General features: G+C 45.7%; 1 protein-coding gene across 3 annotated transcripts in view; it reads left to right on the forward strand.

Moving 5' to 3' along the window:
- Nucleotides 1-642: 642 nt before the first annotated feature.
- Nucleotides 643-20,165, forward strand: part of MYOCD (myocardin) — a 38,190-nt gene continuing 18,667 nt past the window's right edge. For 2 of the 3 annotated variants that reach the window (XM_084298495.1, XM_084298493.1), the window contains exons 1-3: nucleotides 643-724; nucleotides 11,841-11,906; nucleotides 16,590-16,645. In XM_084298495.1, the coding sequence (XP_084154621.1) occupies nucleotides 670-724; nucleotides 11,841-11,906; nucleotides 16,590-16,645 (177 nt within the window). In that variant the 5' untranslated portion in view covers nucleotides 643-669. Of the gene's footprint in view, nucleotides 725-1,323; nucleotides 1,409-11,840; nucleotides 11,907-16,589; nucleotides 16,646-20,165 lie in introns of those variants that run through there. The other variant, XM_084298494.1, reaches the window with a different exon arrangement.

Consider the following 20,165-nt stretch of genomic DNA (forward strand, 5'->3'; position numbering starts at 1 on the left):
CCTCCATCATGGGGTGGCTGCATCCTCGTCTCCACTGGAAAAGGCACTACCACCAACTGACCTAAAGCCAGCTGTCCCCTTGCCTAGCACAGGGCCCTGGTTGCGGCATTTCCTTTGCCCTGGGGAGCCCTTGGGCCCCTGCGCCACAGCGGGGCCATGTAGTGTGTGGTGAGATGGCCGGCCATCCCGCGCCACGCTGCAAAGAGTTAAGCCCTCGCTCTGTTGATATTTCCAAGCAGCTCCAAAAGTTGGCCCAGACGGGGAGAGCCCTGATTGGCTGCATACCGGCCGGTAGTAATTAGTATCAGATATCAAACTTCTGTCTTTGCTAAGACCCTTTCCGATAGTCGCTGCTCCCCGCTAGACGATGACATCAGCCAGGACACCCAGCTGCTGGTAGTAAACCCCGCGCGGGAGGAGGCTCCTGCCGGCAAAAAGTTAATTAGTTCAACACAGCACAAGGGGAGCAGTTGGTTTCTGTGAAGGGTCAGTGCTGGATGGGACCAAATCTTTCAAAGCCACTTGCTGCTTCTTGCCAGCCAGCTGTAAAAGCACCCAGAGAGTCCAGGAGACCTGGATGAATCCTGAGCACTAGCCGTGGTCAGCTTTTCTCTTTGGAGGAAGTTAATGGTTTAAGTGAGGGGCGTCTGGATCCGGTCCCGAGTCACCATGACACTCCTGGGGTCTGAGCACTCCTTGCTGATTCGGAGCAAGTTCAGATCAGGTAGGGGAAACCTCCAGATTTGTCTTAAAACTTCTCTCTCCGGCAAGCCACAGCCACAGACTGTTTTGCATTAAATGTTTGGAAGCGGCATGTGAGCAAAATATTCAGGGGGTCGTAGAGCTGTCACAGCTTTGCTCTTGTAGAGGCTATTCCGCAAGTGGAGAAATTCATCTTCCTTCCTCTCTGTTGCTTTTTTTTTTTTTTCTTCTGCTTTTTCATTGTCTTTGATTTATGTCTGTGGTTTATTTTGGCAAAACTGCACTTCCCGGGTCCACTGCCCTGGCCCTATATTAAAGGATTTGGGCAGAAATCCAGAAGGGCGTCTGTGAAAAACAACATACCTAATGCCGTCCGAATATTCCAGGTGCTCTTGTGGGTCTGTCTGTGATAACAGTAGTGGGGACAGGTCCGGCACTCACTCTGACATGCAGGCAGCTGACTTTGTTCCATTAAGTTGTGACTAACTGGAGAAAAATGAATTTGCAGAAATGCGTCATTTTTAGAAGTAAAAATAACAAATGGAACATGAAAAGTATTTAAAGTGACATCATCAGAGAAATAAAACCAGAGCCACACAATTGATTGCCACTCTCAGAGGGTTTGGAAGTAAAACATGTCTCAGTCTCATAAGTTAGGGGAAGCACCGGTAAGGGGCTTCTGAGAGGACATTCAGCGTGAGTGAAGGTGAGTGAAGGTGAACTATGGGACAATCCCTTCTAAATCAGACCCTCTTCTGGATATTCATGCCTTTATTTGCTGACTATATTTATAGTAAGTATGCTATGTTTCTGAGCGGGTATCTTTACTTGTATTTTTTTAAATGAACATAAGAGACAGTAATACTAACAGTAATGTCAAAAAGTGATCTGGAGGAGCTTTCTCTGACCTTCCCAGGGGTGAAGTCCTCCCCGTGAATGTGATCTGTGAGGATGTTCAGACACACCAGCTGCATGTGCCGTATGGGACGCTGTAGAACCAGACAGGGTAGTCACGTTGGAGCATGCACCCGGTCTCCATGTCACCCACACCGTGTGTGTTTTTGTCTCTTTGTGCATGGTAGATAATGAGATTAGAGATTTATGATACTGATGGTAGACATGAGTGGTGTTATCAAGATCTCTAAGATAGCTGGGTGGTCAACTTAAACTTTGTTTTCTCAGCAAATACAAAGTTGGCAGTTGGTTGAAAACTCAAGAGTGTGTGTGCAAACACGAGTGTCCTAGTCTGGCTGAATTACACAAAACTTGTGTCCAGGGCTTTGGTGTGGTTTCCATATCACTCTGATCTTACGTTTCATTAGATTAAGTCATTCCTTAGATTTCATTGGTATATTATGGTACATTGCCATTTGTTTGAAAAAAAAAAATCTGTCTTTAACAACTCATCCAGTAACTACAAAGCAACACTGCCACCTTTCTGAAGAGAGGAGGATGGTCTGTGTTACGTCTGCATTCTTTTCAAATGAACCAGTATTGTTCTTAAGGCTCATTTTAGTTTTATTTGTAAGTTGGCTTTATTATGGAACCAACAGTGGGATCTCTAAACATATTTTTCAAATGATTCTTTAGTAAAAGTAAACTTTGTGGGTCGTTGTATCCATAAATTCTCGTGCCTTTCAGCATCAAGTCAGTCAATTTGTGGGGCATTCTTTGGTTCATGACCTATTCCCACAACTGCCATCCCTCACTGTAGCCCAGTGGAAGATTGGATTTCCATCCATTTGACAAGATTTCTGTGCCTATTTGTTATGTTTGAGTTGGGCTTGCCCAAAATCCCCAATGTACTTTGCTCTCCCCACTGCTGTGACTGCTGCAGGTAATGAGAGACAGGGACACAGCACAGCCCTGGTCATCACAGTCTGTGAGACAGGAGAAAAGTGGGATGCTGAGGGGTACAAATAAATCAATAATGCTGCCTTTTGTTTGTGCTGGATCCTAGTAATACAGAGAATAAAGAAAAGCTAGCATTAAATGGTTAAGGTGGTCAAACCTCTTTTATGTGAAAAATAGCTAAGGGGCATTTTCCTCTGCTGTCTCTGCTTCCCATGCAAGCTTCAGCAGCTGTCAAGCCCCAGCACGGATGGCAGGAAGCTCAGTGCTCTGATTTACTGTCTTCCTCCATTCATTTGGCAGAGGGATGATTGTCTCAAAGGACCCATTACCCTGCAACCCTCACCTCCCTGCAGAGCTCAGGGGCTGTGGCACTGCTGGGCAGTAGCAGTTTACACAAAGCATGGTGTAGCATGCAAAGAGCATGTGAAGGACAGGCCAGGGGGGTCCGGCCATGAAGTGCAGAGCTTCATGATGCACAGTTGCTTTGGAAATTGTCTTGCAGAGGCAGGAGTGAGGCTTTGATTGCTCCCCAGGTTTGAGAAGGATTAGCTGTGCTCTGTGACTCATGATGAGTCTGAGTCCCTTTTGAAGGATTCCAGGCCAATGTTAGTAAAGGCTAAGGTAAATCTTTAAAAACTAAGTAACTTTTGCTGTTTCGCTGTGGTCTGTATACATTGAGCAGTAGAAAGACCTATTTATGTGCTAAAGAGTGCTTGAAATACTTTATATACTGTTTCCTCTTCCCAGAATCCCTTTAATCTCTCTTGCACACAGCAGTCAGTAGGGCCAAGAGTTAGCAACTAGAGTATAGTGGCATGTAGGTGGTTTGAGGGGCTCTCGCTTCCATCTGGCAGCATCAGTACCAAGAAAATGTTGTCTGAGAAAGGCTGGTGTGGTGGAGTTAATATCTATTTCACACAGTGGCCTACAGTCCTCACTTCAGTATCCTAGTGTTTTCTCCTCCTCTTCTCTTTCCATTGGCCAGCAGTATAGCTGTGCAGTGTGAGAAATGATAGATGCACCAGAGCGGGGCACCAGGAACTGCTCCAGAAGAGTTAGATCAAATCACCAACATGTTTCAGGCCTTCAGGTTTCCCCTCCCCTTCCTCAAGGATTTGTGTGCGTGTTTATTTTGTCTATTTTGCCAAAGATAAATATACTGATCTGAGGTCATCCTGACAAATTTTGCAGGAATGATGGTTCTTCAAGCCTGCCATGCTATCCCATGTGCTCCAATTATCAATGGGATTGCACTAAATCAACTAGAACTTCTGAGGGCTGTTCCAGAAACATATTTAACTCTTACCAGAGACAATGATTTATGTGTAGTGATCTCCTGCTTTGAATATAAACCAATTGTACTCCAGCAGCAGGGAGATGTTGTCATCAGACAGAGCAAACAAAGCTGGCAAATGCAGACTTAACCTTAACTCTGACCTCTTCTGTCCGGCAGTATGGAAAGAAAGTTTACAAGGCCAACATCTGTATAACATCAGTGGTAGTTCAGATAATTGGTGAGAAGTGAAAGTTTAACACCCTAAATATGGTTCTGTATGGCTTGGCATGGGGTAACACCCATGCCAAAATGTGGACACATGGGTGTGAATTTTCAAAGACTTGCCTGGCTTGTTGGAGGATTAAAGCTTACACAGCTTATATATGGTGGTGGAACCTTCATTTCTAAACTGCAAATATATGTAAGTGTGTTTTCTTTCCAGTCAGGAACTCGTACAGTTCACAGTCAATGCCTGCATTCAAACCATGGTCTGTCTGTAACTGATGACATTGTTTTATAATTTTGTGAAGTTTTTGTAAAACACTGGCTTCATGTAGATCAGTTTGAAGTTTGCTTTACTTTTTCAGAATGTTATACCTTGGAGTTTTAGCAGACAGACATCTGTTTCTCTGTCAGGCATGTGTTACAGCAAAGATTGAACCATACCTCACTGTGCTTGAGGAGAAGGATGTACAGGCTGATGATGGGGATGCTGAATGGATTACTCCAAGGACAACTGGTGACAGCACATTCTCAGGAACATGGAGAGGTTGGGGCTGCATGTTGTGATGAACACAGCCCTCATAGCTGGTTGTTCTTTACTAACTTGTGCCTGTTTGGTGCTCTGGGCTCTTTATCACCTAGATATCGTCCTATGTCTCTTCCAAGGCACCTGTGGGCCCAGATATGGATTTATATATCCTGTTCTTAACAGTGTAGCTGGGATTTTCAGTGCAGTGATGTTTGGCTTCCCAGGTAACACAGAAACTTGTGGCACAGCTGCCTGGAAGAAGGTGAAACACCCCTAAAGTGCTGAGCATCACACAAAGAGATAAAGCTGGCATTGCTGGGTCCTGTTCAAGGCAATGCCTGGCCAGGAGAGGACTGACCACTGCTGAGCAGCTGCTGCCTTGCACCTTCTCCAGGGCTGCAACTGGTTGAGCTTTATCTCACTTCACATGGGTCCTACACAAGTTGTATGTCAGAGGTTTGTATGGGTCTGGCAATGTGATGTTATCCACAGAAAAAAAAAAAAAAAAACATTCAGTGATGCCTGGCTATTAGCAGAGCAGTGAGACCAAAATCCAGTGGAGGAACTTAGGGCAGAGCCCAGCCAAGTTTTTGCAAAACAGCAGCTTCAGAAAAGCAGACCCAAAGCTGCTCAGCTGGACCACTGCTTTCCCCTGCTGGTGGTGACACCCAGGAGGCTGGCTGCCTGGTTACACAGCTAAGGATGCTGGTGACTCCTTGTTCATCCAAGTACAGCCAACACATCAGGAGCTTGGTGTCAGCCTGTTGCTTGGTTGGGAGAGAGCACTGCCTTCTCTGAGCTGCCCAGTCCATTTAGAAATCCTACTTTGAACACAGATTCCTGCTCCTGATATAGCTGTGAGAAACAGTTACAGTGCTGAGCAGGACACAAGTGGCATGACTGTACCCTGCCACCAAGCCTGCCCTGCTCCTGCCTGTCTGGGACCTTGGGGGGGTTGAAGGGTCCCATGTGCATCTCCCACTGGGCAGCTTCTCTCCCACTGGCATGCACAATCAGTAAAGAGTGTCAGAGCAGGCAGTGTTCCTGCCTTCAAGGGAGGCTGCATCCAAAATGGAGCCATTATCTGCCAGCCAGTGTTTTACCGGGCAGTGTTTTACTGGGCAAGTCACAAGGTCCTTGGATACCCACCATGGCCACAGACAGACATGTGTTTCATGTTTGTTCAGCTGTTGTCTGACATGTAGCAAAGCTGCTGCTGCTGCTGAAGACAGGAGTCTCTCCCTCCCATCAACCCATTCCCAACTCCCTGCCACCTGTCTGGTGCCCTGGCAGAGCCCTCCCCATCCTGCACACTACTCAGCTGCAGTCATGCTCCTAAAGCCCCTAAACCCCCAGCTCTGGGCCTCAGAGGGCAGGAATGAGGGTCTGGGGTGGTTGGCAGAGTGGACAGTGAGTTTTCTCTTGTTTTTTTCAGTGTCACTGACAGCTTCAGTTGATGATCAAACTGCTGATTCACATCAGGTTCATGTGGCTGGGTTGAACTGGCTTAATGTGATGTTTCTGCTGTTCCCCTTGGCTGCCCAGCCCAGGAGCACCAGGTGATGCAGGAAGCAGCAGGCAACTGCCCATTTGTCAGCTCTGGCAACAGCAGCGACTTATTTCAGAGGAAGATGAGAGTACAGCAATTGCACTGGTTACGAATGTAGCTCCCAGCCAGAGCAAAGGTGTTGTTACAGCCCATGCAGGAAACTGGCGCTTATTGGGCTCCAACCTGTAACCATATAAGTGAGCTGGGATGAGCTGAAACTGTTGGCACAGCTGAATAAGTGCTGCTCCCAGAGCAGCAGGTTTGTCAGACATAGGGAGAGATGCTCAGAGAGAGGTCAGGGTGAAGAAATGGAGTGTCTGATGTAAAATATATTTGGAAAAAAAAATAAACTCAGCTTTAAACTTATTTTGTCTCAGCTGTGAGGCTGACCTGAACACTGAGGAAGCCTTGTGCAGTCCCAGGGTTTCTGGAAAACCTCCTCATGCCACTTATGTCCTTCTCAGGGCTGTGGCTGTTTCTCACAACCACAACAGGAGCTATGTAAGTGTTGCTGAGAAGGGACCTGCAGAGGGCTCTGATCCAGCTTCCTTCTTGGCAAACCATCAGCAGCACTAGCCAAGGGCCAGCCATGACTTTCTCTGCCCGAGTCCTCAGCCCATTCCGCACCTCCTTGGGCAATGTGCCTTAGTGCTGCCCAGCCTCCTGTGCTGCTGAAGCCAGTTCCCAAAGCCAGCAGGATGCTCTGAGTGCTTCTGGCGATGCTGCAGCATGGGGGATGCTCTGATGCAGTGACAAGTTCTCTGACCAGCTGCTGAACTCTGGACTTGATGTGCTCCCCTCTGAATTAGTCCTGGGCACAGCTCCTCTCCCTGTAAAAGAAACACCTATTTCTTTTATAAAGGCAGCAGTTAGCTCAGATAGAATCCCATGCCAAGGCACACAGAAATCACTCAGCTGAGGGCAGCGAGGCCTGAGCAGTTGCAGGTTCAGGCACCGGAGATGAGCTGCCACTGCAGACCGAAGCAGATGGCCAGGTCTGCCTGCTCCTGGGGTGCAGGATGATTTGAATATGACTTTCCCAGTGCATCACCAGGTCAGGCAGGGCCCAAGCTGTCCTTTAGCTTTCTCAAGCTCTGAGGTCAGCTCCCAGGGAGGATGAATCATGCCTGCAAGTCATGGGCAGTGCTTGGAGCAGAGGCCTCCAGAGCCAGCCATGACTGATGCCTAGTGAGCTTCTCCAAACCAATGACACAAGTCCTCTGCAGAGGATACTTGTAGAAGATGTCACTAAATGGGACTTTCTAACAAAAAGAGATCATGAACAAAAGCGCTGGCACAGCTCTTACTTGCCTTGCATCATGTAGGAAGGGTTTTCTCATCTTGGGGTGCCATAGGAACGAGAATTGCTGAAAGGAATCTTGAGAAAGAATATCCAGGGAAAAAAAATGTATATAAAAAACCCCTTACATAGAGGGTGACAGCATCCTCCATCATCAAAGTGAGTCACAGGCGGCACTCAGAGGTTGTGCCTCCAGACACACAACAAAGGAAGAGGATGGGAATATAGCTGGGGTCAGACACAGCTTCAAAGAATTTCAAGTCCCCTTCAAAAAGCAGCTATATGGAGTTTGTTTGGTGCCAGGTGCTCCTCTGGCCTATTTTTTAAGCATTGTTGGCTGTAATGGAATGTGCAAGACCGGAGGTGGCATCTGCTGATCTGCAAGCTGCAGGACTGACTTGAAGGCCGCCGGAAGTATTGGCTGCTTTTCCTCTTCCTGCAGAGATATTCAGTGTTATTACCTTGTCTGGCACTGACCATGGCTATGCTTCTTCAGGTGGTTTGCAACAGGTTTGGGGATGACATTTGGGAGTCAAGGCGTGCATGAGGTCCAAACCTGGATGAGCATTTAGTGACTGAAATGACTGCTTCAGCCATTGAGCTTGGGCTGCTCCTGGAAATAGCCAATATTTGCATGTCTGTCCTCATACTTCCTGTCAGCTTGCCCTGAATAGACAAGGTTGGATGAACTTTTTCTCCTTTCCCTGTAGCTTAAGAATGGTCCAGCAAGTCTGTAAGCTCGGCATTGCCAAAAATCAACCACATATCTGGGGAATGTTACATCAAGGCAGAATATGAATATTATAATCATTGCACTGGAAATCATCAACACTCTCCAAGCGATGCTTCAAGGAAAATTATAATATTTCCTATTTTCTCTAAATGGGCCTGTCAAATATCTGGCTGAATCCTGAGGCTGGTAAATGATGATTTATCTGCAGGAAAGGATGTGAAATATGCAGAAGAAGCGGCAGGGAGCAGAAAAAGTGGGATTTGAATACATGGTCATCTGATCAATAACACCTCCTTTGCTCATGTGGCTATGCTGCTACTTGGCCTGATTGTGTTGGAAGTCTGAGAGTGAAATGATGCAAATAATGTGACACACACTGGAGCTGTGAAGGGATGTGCTGTTGCATTCTCAATTGGGATATTTCACAGACAGATAGGGAAGATTGCTGTGTCCTCAGAAAGGCCTTGTATGTGACTATTGAAGTCTTTGCTATCTCTGACTCTCATTTGATGGTGGGATGTTTTGTCTGACTTGCCTCAGTTTAAGGCAGATGCTCTAACACCTGGGACACTGCTCCAGGACCTAGGAGAGGAGAGAGAACCATTCTTGGGTGATCTACAAAGATTCTTTGTTCTTGGACAGCCTCCAATCTCTCTTTGCTCACCTGTTCAATCATGATACATCTCTCCCTCGGGAAAATGCAAGCTCTGCATGGTTTTTCAGTATTGTGTCTGGCAACACTGAAGGCCCTAGACAGCAAAACTGGGGTCTCTCCTACCCAGTATGAGGTATCTACCATGAGCTGGTTACCATGAATTACTTCCACAAGCAAGGAAGAAAACTGGCATTCCTAAAACATGGACTGCCTAATTTGGTTATAAAATCCCTGACTCCTGCTAAGGGAATGCAGATAACTGTGTCAGGTGTAGATATTCACGATGCAGGGGTCTAAATTTGTGTCCATAGGCACAACCAGCACCATCTGGCAGCAGTAACAAGGGGCAATGGAGGAGTACAGATTCCCTTGGCAACAGAATTTGCCAGTGATTTCTAACCACCAGCTTCACCTGGCATAAGGGAACTACACACATGCAGACTTCACCAGATACTGAAGACTACATTTCTTGTTCACAGCAGAAATCTATCTTTGGTGTCCTAAGAAGTGCTGGAATTTGGCAGGAGATCGTCTCTTGTGGGACCTTCACTAACCATTTGCTTTGAATGTGAGACATAACTTGTATAGACGACATGGAAAAGTCACATGCATTTTCGGGAGCCTTGTACTTCAGGAACATCTCTGTAAGGGGTTATTAATTGGCTCCATCCCACATCACAGGGAAGCCACACAGTAGACATTCCCTGTTGGCAGAGCTCTGCAAGTTACTCGCAAAGACAAAAAGATGTTCTTGCCTCTCTTCCCTTTGCAATACCAGCTCCCTAAGAGCAGTCGAAGGTTCTGTCTGGTTCTATGCCAGTGGACAGTAGACATGCATGCAGTTAGATTGTCACTACTGAAAGATGAGTGTCTTTATTGCAAGCTGCATTGAGTTTGCATCAGGAAAATATGGGAGTTTCATGTTTTACTTTGTGGGAGAGGAGATTGACACACAAGTGTCAATCTTCTTGACAACAAATTTGCAAAAACAAAGGTGTAGACTATGTTACTACCTCAAAGTACAGGTATGGTTTCCTAAGAAATGTGTGCTGTAGCTTGTGCAGTCCTGGGCCACACAGAGGTCTGTAGCCTTGCACAAGGCAGGCCGCAGTGTATGACAGGCTGTCTCTGCATGCTGGAAATACCGAGTAGTGTTTCAGGGAGTCTCTTCTTAGAGATTTGGATTAGATACCTAATCAATGCTCTGTGTGCTGGGGCTGGGTGGTGGGGCAGGAGTGAACCTCCCAGTCTTAGAGGTATCAGGAGAGGTCCTTAGGCTGTGAAAGAAGGGTACAAGCCTTGGCCCTAACATAGTAGAGCTAGTGACACAGGTCAAAACTCCTGGTAGCAAGGGCTCAGTCCAAGGGTAGTCAACATCAATTTGCCATCCAAGAACCCTAGAGAAGTGGCTTGTTGTAATGCTGAAAAAAGTGCAGTATCTATAGACTTCAAAACTTCCTGGAAGCCATAATCAGCTGCTGGCTTAAGGGTCCCATTGTGTTACTGTGGATGGCAGGTGTAGTACAATGTTGGTTACAATTGCTTTTCTCCCTGCTGTCAGCTACTTTCTTTGTGCTTTTAGCACATACTAAAAACTTCTGTTACGCTCATGGTGTTCCTGGGTTAAAAAAGGCAGAGATGGCATCTACCACTTCAAAGAACCTTGTGAGTTTCTTATTTAGACAGAAGTTTAACAGCTTCTGGAGTATTTATGGGAGCTGTTCTGGCTTCCACACCAAATCTGAGGCACTCAGTTACAAGTGCACACACCAAAGTACAGAACTGCGTGCAAATTTAGGTCAGAAGGAACCTGTGGAGATCTTTACTCCAGCCTCCCATTCAACATAAGGCCAACTTCAAAAACAGATCAGGTTGCTCAGGACCATCTCCAGGCAAGCTCTGAACATCTCAAGGATGTCCTACAGCCTCTCTGGGATGCTGTTCTAGGCCTGCACCAATCTCATGGGGTTTCTGTTTTTTTGTTTGTTTGTTGTTTTCCTAATAACCAAACAGAATTCCTGTTTCTGCAGTCTGTGATCATTTACCCCTTCTTCTATTACTGTGCACCCTTAGGGGAGTCCAGCCCTAACTTTTCTATAACTATAACCCCAATGTAGGCGTGCAACTCTCCCAGCACAGTCACCTGTCATGATGATGTTTGATTTCTCTCAGCTATCCCTTAGCTATTTTGAATGTTCTTCATTTTATTGTTCCTTGTCCTTATGCCTGAAAAAAAAAAAAAAAATCTAAAAACCAGTGAAATACCTATACACACATCACAAATCTTAGAGTACACAAGGATACCGAGATGTAGCCAAAATACATTTCATAATGTCAAAATGATTATCTTCTGTGTGGTTCCTCTCTGGCCAGCACTGCTGTGCAGGACTTAGTTTGCTCTCGTGTTTGCTGTCAGCTGTGTCTGGGAAGCAGGCACTAGTGGCAATGAAGCACAGGAGATGGCACCTTGGGGGTCTACCTAATAAACCGTAAAGCGCAAAATACCTTTATGGACAAAGTATTTATCAAAGGAGCTCAATTCCTTTCAAAACCTTCTGAAGCCACCTTACTTGCTTGACTCAGAACAGGTCCTTCCCCTCTCAGAATGGGACAGCCCATCACTACCTCCACCTGCAAGGGGTAGTGGACTTTCTCTCCACCAGCACCCTCTGCCTACCCACAGACTCTCTCCGAGCAACCCTTTGAGCTGAAGCCATGGTCACCTGAGGCTGCTATTGCAGACATCAGGCAGACCTCAGTCTGCCCCAGGCACTAGCATGCTGCTTGCACCAGAACCAGTCCTACCCACCATATATCTGGGTGCAAAGTAAGGTCTGGGCTGGTGCAGACTGTGCAGCTCCTTCCTGGCAGTCCTCATTGGTTGCACCAAGTCTGTCCCAGCAGCAGCAGGGATCAGTGTCAGATGTCTGTGCCACAAAGACCACAGGCACATCTCCCTTGATAGATGCATTAGTACATCAGAAAAATACTGCATCTTTTCCTGATTCTCTCTCTCACAGTTTTGCAGCTACGGCTTCAGCAGAGAAGGACTCGTGAGCAGCTGGCAGACCAAGGCATCATGCCACGTGAGTATTGTTTTCTGCCTTTTTCACCCTCTCCTGGATCAGAGGGGCACTACTGGGACATTGCATGGCACCAGCTGCCTGCTCAGGCTCTCTCTGCTCTGAGCAGATTGCTACTGAGCTGGACTTTGCTTCCTGCCCTGTAGTAATATTATGGTTCCTGGTGCTGTACAATGGTGCCCAGCATTTTCTACACAAGCTGCAATGCTGCTGTTCAAACTGAAGTTGGGAGAGCTGCTTAGTTTGCACTGTTCAAAAATAAAGCTGCATAGGGTGCTGTCTCAGAGGTCACTGCAGCAGAACAAAGCTCTTTGTGTAGGCAAGGGCAGAGCATCTCACATCCTCCTGTAAAAGTCAGGAACCTCTGTGGCAGCATCAGACCCACAGAACAGTGAAAAGGTAGAGGGGGGCCCATTCCAGCTCCTTGTAACCATACAACATCAGAAAAACAGATGCTAGACTCCAAAACATAAATGAATGAAAACAATCCCCTTCTGCACAAGCAGATGCATCATGAAACCTGTAGCACCACTACAGAAAAAATGCTGCCTGATGGATAATTCCACCCTGAATTAGCTCAGGCTCTGTGTGCATGAATTTGTGATTATCTGGAACTCAGGTAAAGGACTATCCTGGTACCATTCTGGCTCATTATGGGCCCCTTGGGGGTCTCTGATAAGATCATAAATTTCCAAAGGCTGTTCCACTGTGTCTCTTCTGGCTAACCTTGAAGACTGTGATGTAGCTTTTGTGAATCCAGCAAAACAACAGCTCTAACACTGCCTTTCTCATGAAGCTGCCTTCCTAAAGGATGTTAGGGGAGCCAGCAAGAGATGCCTCTCAGTAGAGTATTGCCAGAATCAAGTATTAAGAAAACTTGAGCAGGATGATAAAAATCATGTCTGTGAAGGTTTTAAGATTGATAAATTCAGGTTCTTCTTTTTCCTTCTTTCCTTCTTTCTTTCTTTCTTTCTTTCTTTCTTTCTTTCTTTCTTTCTTTCTTTCTTTCTTTCTTTCTTTCTTTCTTTCTTTCTTTCTTTCTTTTTTTTTCTACTGTGTATTTCTTTATGTTTTCAGATTTTATACTGCCTGCCATCAAATGGCAAGCATTTTAATGACAGGACTCTTGGAGCTGGAACTTTAAACCAAGTTTGGTGACATTTATGATAGCATTGCAAGCACTGACAATACAGTCAGTGGCCAGAAGGATGTCTGAAGTCTCCTGAATCACCAATTTCACTTTGTAAAAGTGGTCACACAGACAATGTGCAGGATACCTCATTACACATGTATGGTGTTGTTGTGTCAACTGAGGAGTTTGCATACCTGATATTGCCCTGCAGGGCTGAGCACATGGGTCTGTTACCTACAGCTTCTTTACACTCCTAACTTCTAGGCTTACATTTTGCAGTCTGGTTTCTGTCCAAGGATGCCATTTTGGAAAGTATGATCATAGTTCAATCACTAAAAGTAATAAAAGAAAAGGCACTTCTGCCATTATTAAAGCAAACATGCAGAATCTAACTGCTGAATTTAACCTCAGGAGGAAGTGTCAGATGCTAGCATTTAATAAGCGGGAGTCCCAGCCAGCTTCCCCATGGTTTGGACATATGCAGTTAATCCTTAGGAAACACAATTCTTTGTTTAACCTTGTCTTCCTATGGCTCTGAGGACCTGTTGAGATGGGCTATAGGAGGTGCACCAGGATGGGATCTCAGATCATAGGGACTGCAGGTGGGCAAGAAATTGAAACAGATATCTGTAAGCCACCATGGTTGAAAATAGCTTTTCTGGAAAGAGAAAAATGGGGCATTGCTGGTCTACATGTTGAAAGTCAGGTTTGGTACCAAGCTGGGAGCATGCACGTGATTCCACGTTCTGCATCAGCTTTTGTACAAGGATTGTTTTCAACCCTTTGGCTATATTTTCTGCTTATATAATCAGAGGACAGAGAAACTTTGTTTTTCTAAGTGACCCATTTTATACAGAAACCAGAAAGAGACATGAGTGAGCAAAGATCAGTGTTGGATAAAAGCTTTGAGGGCTTGCAGAAGCCCATGTAGGAATGGGAGTTGATGACTATACACAGAATTTGCTGAGCTGTTCAGCAGTGTGGCTGTAAGCACAGCAAGAGTAAAATCTAGGAGCAGCTCTGAGGAAGCTGACTGCTTTTTGGAACCCAAGAGACTAGTTCAGGGAGAAGTATCAGTGGTACATGAGCATAGCCCAGTGAGATGAATGTGCTTATCTAACCAAAGACTGCCTTAACTCAATGTTAAGGATGTTCACCTAACAAACGTGAAACCTTCACATAATTCCATCACTGGAGAAGGCAGGAAACTACCTAAAGGAGGATGCTCAGGAGCAAAAGACAGTAGTGTTGCAGAAGCCTTCTGGTTCAAAGCTAGACTCTGTCAGATGTTTTCAGATTGCAAATTGAAAAACTGTCTGGCAAAACAATCAAAACTATTGAAAAAAAGCTCTGCAAGTAAAGGTGGACTCAGATTAGTAAGCAAGGGCAACCTCTGGGTCCCTTCTGCCCAGTGACTTTGTGTATGGGGGAGCATCTGAAAGCAAGGGGACATCCAGGTTTGTTGAGGCATGGCCGCACTCCTGATCCACAGCAGTGCAGGTGAGAGCAGATGCTACCCTGTTATTCAGGCTCCCTGAGTGGGAAGCTCCTACAAGACTGTTCATGCAAGACTCTATTATTGAACACATTCAATTATATTGTCTTAGTGAAGTTGGTACAGACCTGGAAAAGCTTTTTAAATCAAGAGCATCCCCACAGGATCACCTGCAGAAGGGCAGGCTGCAAGGACAAGTGGGGACGAACTCTTCTTGTAGCCCTACACAGGGTCTTGCCCTGGAGCCCAGCCAGATCTGCTTAGCTACCCAGAAGGAGGGGGAGGCAGCTTGTAGCAAGGATTCCTCAAGGCAATTTTTCCCTTACAATGATGGGATGTAGAAATAGTTGTGCTTGAAGTAAGGCCTCCCTTGCTGTGTGCATCCACCACCTCATCCTCTAACTCAAGCCTTAGAGGCAATAGTCCTAAGGTTATCAGCACAAGCTCAGCAGCTCTGCCCTATTGACTCCAGACCTTTAGCCATTTCAAGATGCCATGTCATCCCCTGACAAGGTGTTTGAATAATCAGAGCTAGCAATGTCTTTATTTGTTTTGCAGACTAATACAAGCTGCAGTATCCACATAATTCCTCCAAAAATCTTGGTAAATTACTAAATTCTGCAACATTTTCCTTGTGAATAGCATGGTGTTTGATCAATGCCCATAGCAAACTCCCAATGTCAGGACTTCAGAGTGAACAGGGCTGTAAAAGTCATCTCTCTTGCTGACTTCATTTTCTCTTGTGCACCATTTTATTTTGCTTCTGGTTAAACTAGCTGTCACAAGTCCTCATGGCTTCTCACCAGAGCATGGCACAGTAACACTGGCTTGTCTGTATGTCTGCTTTCCAAACATTAGAAGCAGTAATGTGCCCTCTGTGTTTTCCTGTGATTCCCTGGAGGTTAGGGGTGTTGCCTACCAAAACCCAGTTCAGGGCCCCAATCATTTCCCAGCTGCCTTCATTCTTCCTGTCATTCTTCTTTAAATTGATGTGGGACATCATGTCCTCTGTGAAAATAATTTCTATCCCCATTAGATCCCACTCAGAAGATGGAAAGGGAATTAGATGTTGCCAAAGAGTTGTAGCAGGCTGTTTTTGTGGTTCAGGACACCTTCTCCTTCCCTGTCCCAATGGGAACAGTTGATTTTGCTTGCTTACACAGACAGAAAAGAAATTTTGCAGGAACTGACACATATTAACCCCTTCATCACACAAATTTCTCTCCAGTTTATACACAACCTGAGTAAACAAGGAAATGTGCAAGGTCCTCCATGACTCCAGCATAGATGGGACTGGTGTTCACTGGTTCAAGACCTAGCGACCATTGGCCTTCCTTTGGGACCCTCTCTGGGTTAATCCTCTTTGGTGTCAGGAGATGCTAAGAACTTGGCCTGCTGCTGGGTACCTGTCTGGGTAGGTGCCCAGGGAAGCACCATGTCACACAGAGGCTTCTGGGCAGAGGATAGGACAAATGTCTGGTGAGAAGGAGCCTAAAGGAGATGGAAGGGTACTTAGTGATAGAAGAGGGAAAAAGGACAACAGCTCCAGTGTCCTGGTTGAAGTACCCTTGCTGAAGGCCAAATACCCCAAGAGGCCAGGCAGGCCTTTCCAGTTTTCCTGCTGGCCTCAAGCCTCAGTCACATACAGGTCTAACTTTCAGGCAAGGTCCCCTCCACCCGTTGCTCTTCCTAGATCAGTTTTCTGGGGCTGTGGTGCCTCGCAGTGCCACAACCTGGAAGAAGAGCTCCAGGGAAGAGCAGCACTGGCTGTCTGACATGTCCCACCGAGCACCACATTTCAAAGCCTGCACCATCTTCCTGCCCATGTCCCTCCTGTCCTCCCTGTGCTCTCCGTCCCCCCTGCTCTCTTGCCATGGCCTGGCTGAGAGCACAGGATTTCCCAGAGCTTTCCTGAGTTATTTTTAGTTAGTGCAATAAAGAGGGCAGTTAGTTTGTGTTGCTATTTTTATAGCACTCATTAAAATGCTGTTGCTGAATATTCTGGTGGCTGCTTGCTTCCACTCCTGTGCTGACTGCTCCTCTCTCTTTCCTGTTGCAGCACTGAAAAGCCCATCTGCATTCCATGAACAACGAAAAAGTCTGGAGCGAGCCAAGGTAATCCCTACAAGCCATGCTGATGAGGGAACTTGTGGGCTCGCTTTGCATGAGCTGCGGGGTTTGAAAGCACCTTCCACTACTCTGCCCTCACCTGGCACCCTCTGCCCAGGCCCTGTGGCCAAGGATCAGCGTCAAGGCCTCTCCCTTGCCCCCAGACATGGCAGTGCCAAGCCAAGGTTCTTGTGTTCGAGAGCACCCTTTTCCAAGCAGTAGAGGTTTAAAAGGGCAGAGGAGCCAACTGTCCCCTAAGACAGTTTTTTTTTTTTTTTAAACAGCCCCTGTGTTTTACAAAACCTTGTGGGCAGGGTTCAGCCGCCCAGTAGACCTTAAACTAACTGAAGCCTCTACTTTCCACTTCAGGCCATATTGACAGCCCGCTCCTCACTGTGTTGGCTGCTCTCTGCTCCTGCACAAGGCAGCTTAGAGCAGGGCCAGCAGCAAACAGGACAGATGGGAGGCCAAGTATTTAGCAAGTGTGCAGGAGAAATGTGGATGCCCTTGGTCACCTGGAGCAAGTCCCCAGGGGACTCACCCTTGCATCAGAGGAGAGTCTGGCTTTTAGCTCAGCAGCGCTGCTTGACGATTGCAACAGTGTCCCAGCAGCTAAGTGGCCCAGGCTCCCACTGACCTCATCACCTATCTGCTCTTAGACTTCCCAAAATATTGCTGAAAGCAGGTATAAGTAGCCACTTCCAGAACACAATACTCTGTAGTGTGATCACTTTTTGGGAAATTGCACTAGTTTTCCAAGCCCTTTGTAGCACCCAGCACCCAGCCCCGACCAAGCTGGAGGGAATTCAACACATGGCCTGGCAAAGAGAACAGTCAGTTGTACAGGTTTTGCCTGAACACAAGAGTTTCTTCCATTAATCTGCAAAACGTGCTTGCAGTCACATGGAAAGGGACCTTTGCAAGAAAGAATAACTATGAAATATGAAAAAGTGCTCTTCTGAACTTAAACACACTCCAAATCACTTGCCCTGAGACTCCAGCAGTAATAAATGGCTAGGATAAGAAACACAATTTGACTCTGAAAAATTATCATGCTTAAAAAATTTCAAGCAATCCAAAGTATCCATGGAGTGTCATATATTTTACAGTTTAAGTATACACTTGTGTCTCTTTGTCTTTCTCTTCAAAGGCTTTCACTGGCTGGTTGCCTGGGGAAAAGGGAAGCATGGTCTAGTCTATCCCATTTTTAGAGCATGCTAATGAACACACTAACAAGCATAGTCTATAACAAAAATATATTCCTTTGCAAGGATGCCCTGCTTATAGCCCTGACAGGTAACGTCTGTTTCCAGATATTTACTCAATGGCATTTGTTGTTTAGCTGATATTCCTCCAAACTGATGTTCTGCAAACAGAACGCAGATAACAATAACCACTTTAATGTGTTTTGAAAGCTCTTCTGCTACAGCTAATAAAAAAAATAATAATAATCTGAGGTCTTACTCCACTGTTTGCACCCCAGTGACACAAATGTAGCAAAGGTCAAATGGAACTGAAGTCACAGCAGAAATTCAGGCTAGTGCAGCGTGAATGCTGGAGTCAACATCACAGTGCCACATCCATAGGACAGTAACTCAAACTTAGCTCAGATGAGGGCCTGATCTGAGGGTTAGTTAGAAATTCATTAGGTGAATTTAACTGCACTTAAGTGTAGGCACAAGCTAGCGCTGACCTGGCACAGACTGCGCTGGTGAAAATAAGCTGCAGAAAAAATATGGGAGAAGGGTAAGAAATTGCAAATACTTTGGTAAATTAAATATCTATGATTTGCTTAAACATATCACTGGATATGTAGGAGGATGGCATCAGGCCAGTGCAGCAGACTTTGAAATCAATGTCCTGTAATAGATTGCTGGGTTGGAGGACAGAGAGCGTGCTGGTGTTCTTTAAGCCGTCAGGCTCAGCAGGGCTCCAGCACTTACACGAAGCAACCCAGCACACGTGGCAGGGAAGGACTGCAGGGGACAGCAATCATGCCTCTGCCCCAGTGCAGAACAGCCCCCTCTAGGTTATTCCAGAAATATGTGTGATGACCAGTGGCCATCCTATCCACACACACACACACACACACACACACACACCCCCGAAGCAACACACTCCAGTGCTCTCTAACCTGTGCTGTTAGCAAGTCTTACACAATTACCAGCCCAAGCTTTTCTGTTGCAGATTAAGACCATTACTTATCCTTCTGCATGGACATGCAGAACCATTTATCTTTGTAATGCAGTACTTTAAAAAAGTATTTTGCATCCTGTTTCCCTAGATCAATGTCATCTGCATACTGAGCAATCTCCCTTCGATTCAGCCTCTTCTCATTGGTCTAATTTCTGGCTCAGTGATTTCTGTTGCTGCCTTCCAGATCCTTCCCACAGGTCTCTTCAGATGCAGGACCCAGAAGGAGGCCTCGTTACTCCTTGTGCCCATCTGACATTCTTCGTTGTATTTCCTAGAAAGCTGCCTGCTGGTCTGGGGATGTGGTTCAGCTGCTGATCACTAGGTTCTCTGGAGTCTTTCATATATTTTCCAATATTTATGCAGTTACTAATTTCTGTCTAAGACCACTGTCCAGTGACCAGTACAGAAATCTGGTGGATTAAGTCCTCATCCCCTCCAGTGCTTAATCAGCTGGTTTAGCTGTGGCTGTGACCTGAATAGGCTGCTTTCCAATTGTCCTTCTTGAACTGTATCCAGTGTATTTCAGATCATTTCTTCAATTGCTCCAAAACATTTTGTATTCTAATCTGTTAGTCTTGAATGATTCAGAGTTAAGAAGTATGTCTTCTGTCATCTAAGGCATTAATGAATATATTGAATAGCAGGAAAAATTGCTGCAGAACATGATTTGATATATTCTTCTGTTTAGACTGTAAACCATTCCTAATTCCTTTGGTGACCCACAGTTTTGCTCCTTTTTTATGTTAGTCTTATCCAGACCAAATTTCTCTAGCTTGCGTATGAAGAAACCATGTGAGATAATGTCAAAACATGCTTAGAGTCAAGCTACATGACATTTTTTGTTTATTCCTGTAACAGAAATCTGTCATCTATCCATAAAAGGAAATTAGGTTGGTGTGATGTGGTTTGTTCTTCATGAATCCATCCTGGCTGTTACTCACCTCCCTGCTGTCTTCAAAATCCATTTATACAGGTTGTTTGATTACTTGTTCCAATATCTCTCTGACGGGAATTATAATTTCCAGGTTTCTTCTCTCCATCTCTTTTAAAACTAGAAAATACATGTATACTCTCCCTGGCCCAGTCTCCTAGAGAACCAGAGACAGCTGCTATTACTCTAGCCTTGTATATCTCAAACTGTTTGGGAACATTTAACTATCTGACTACTCTCCAACCTGTTCTCCAAACTGATAACTGCAGTTTCTATTGTCTTGTTGCTGAAGGTTCTTGGCTTAGTCATGTGATTGATAGTCACATATCTTTTTAGTGATGATGTTTTAAAAAGGCATTAAATTCTGTAGCCATCTCAGCAGCATCCACAATTATTTAC

The sequence above is a fragment of the Netta rufina genome, assembly GCF_964035555.1.
Source record: "Netta rufina genome assembly, chromosome: 19".
Lineage (NCBI taxonomy): Eukaryota > Metazoa > Chordata > Aves > Anseriformes > Anatidae > Netta > Netta rufina.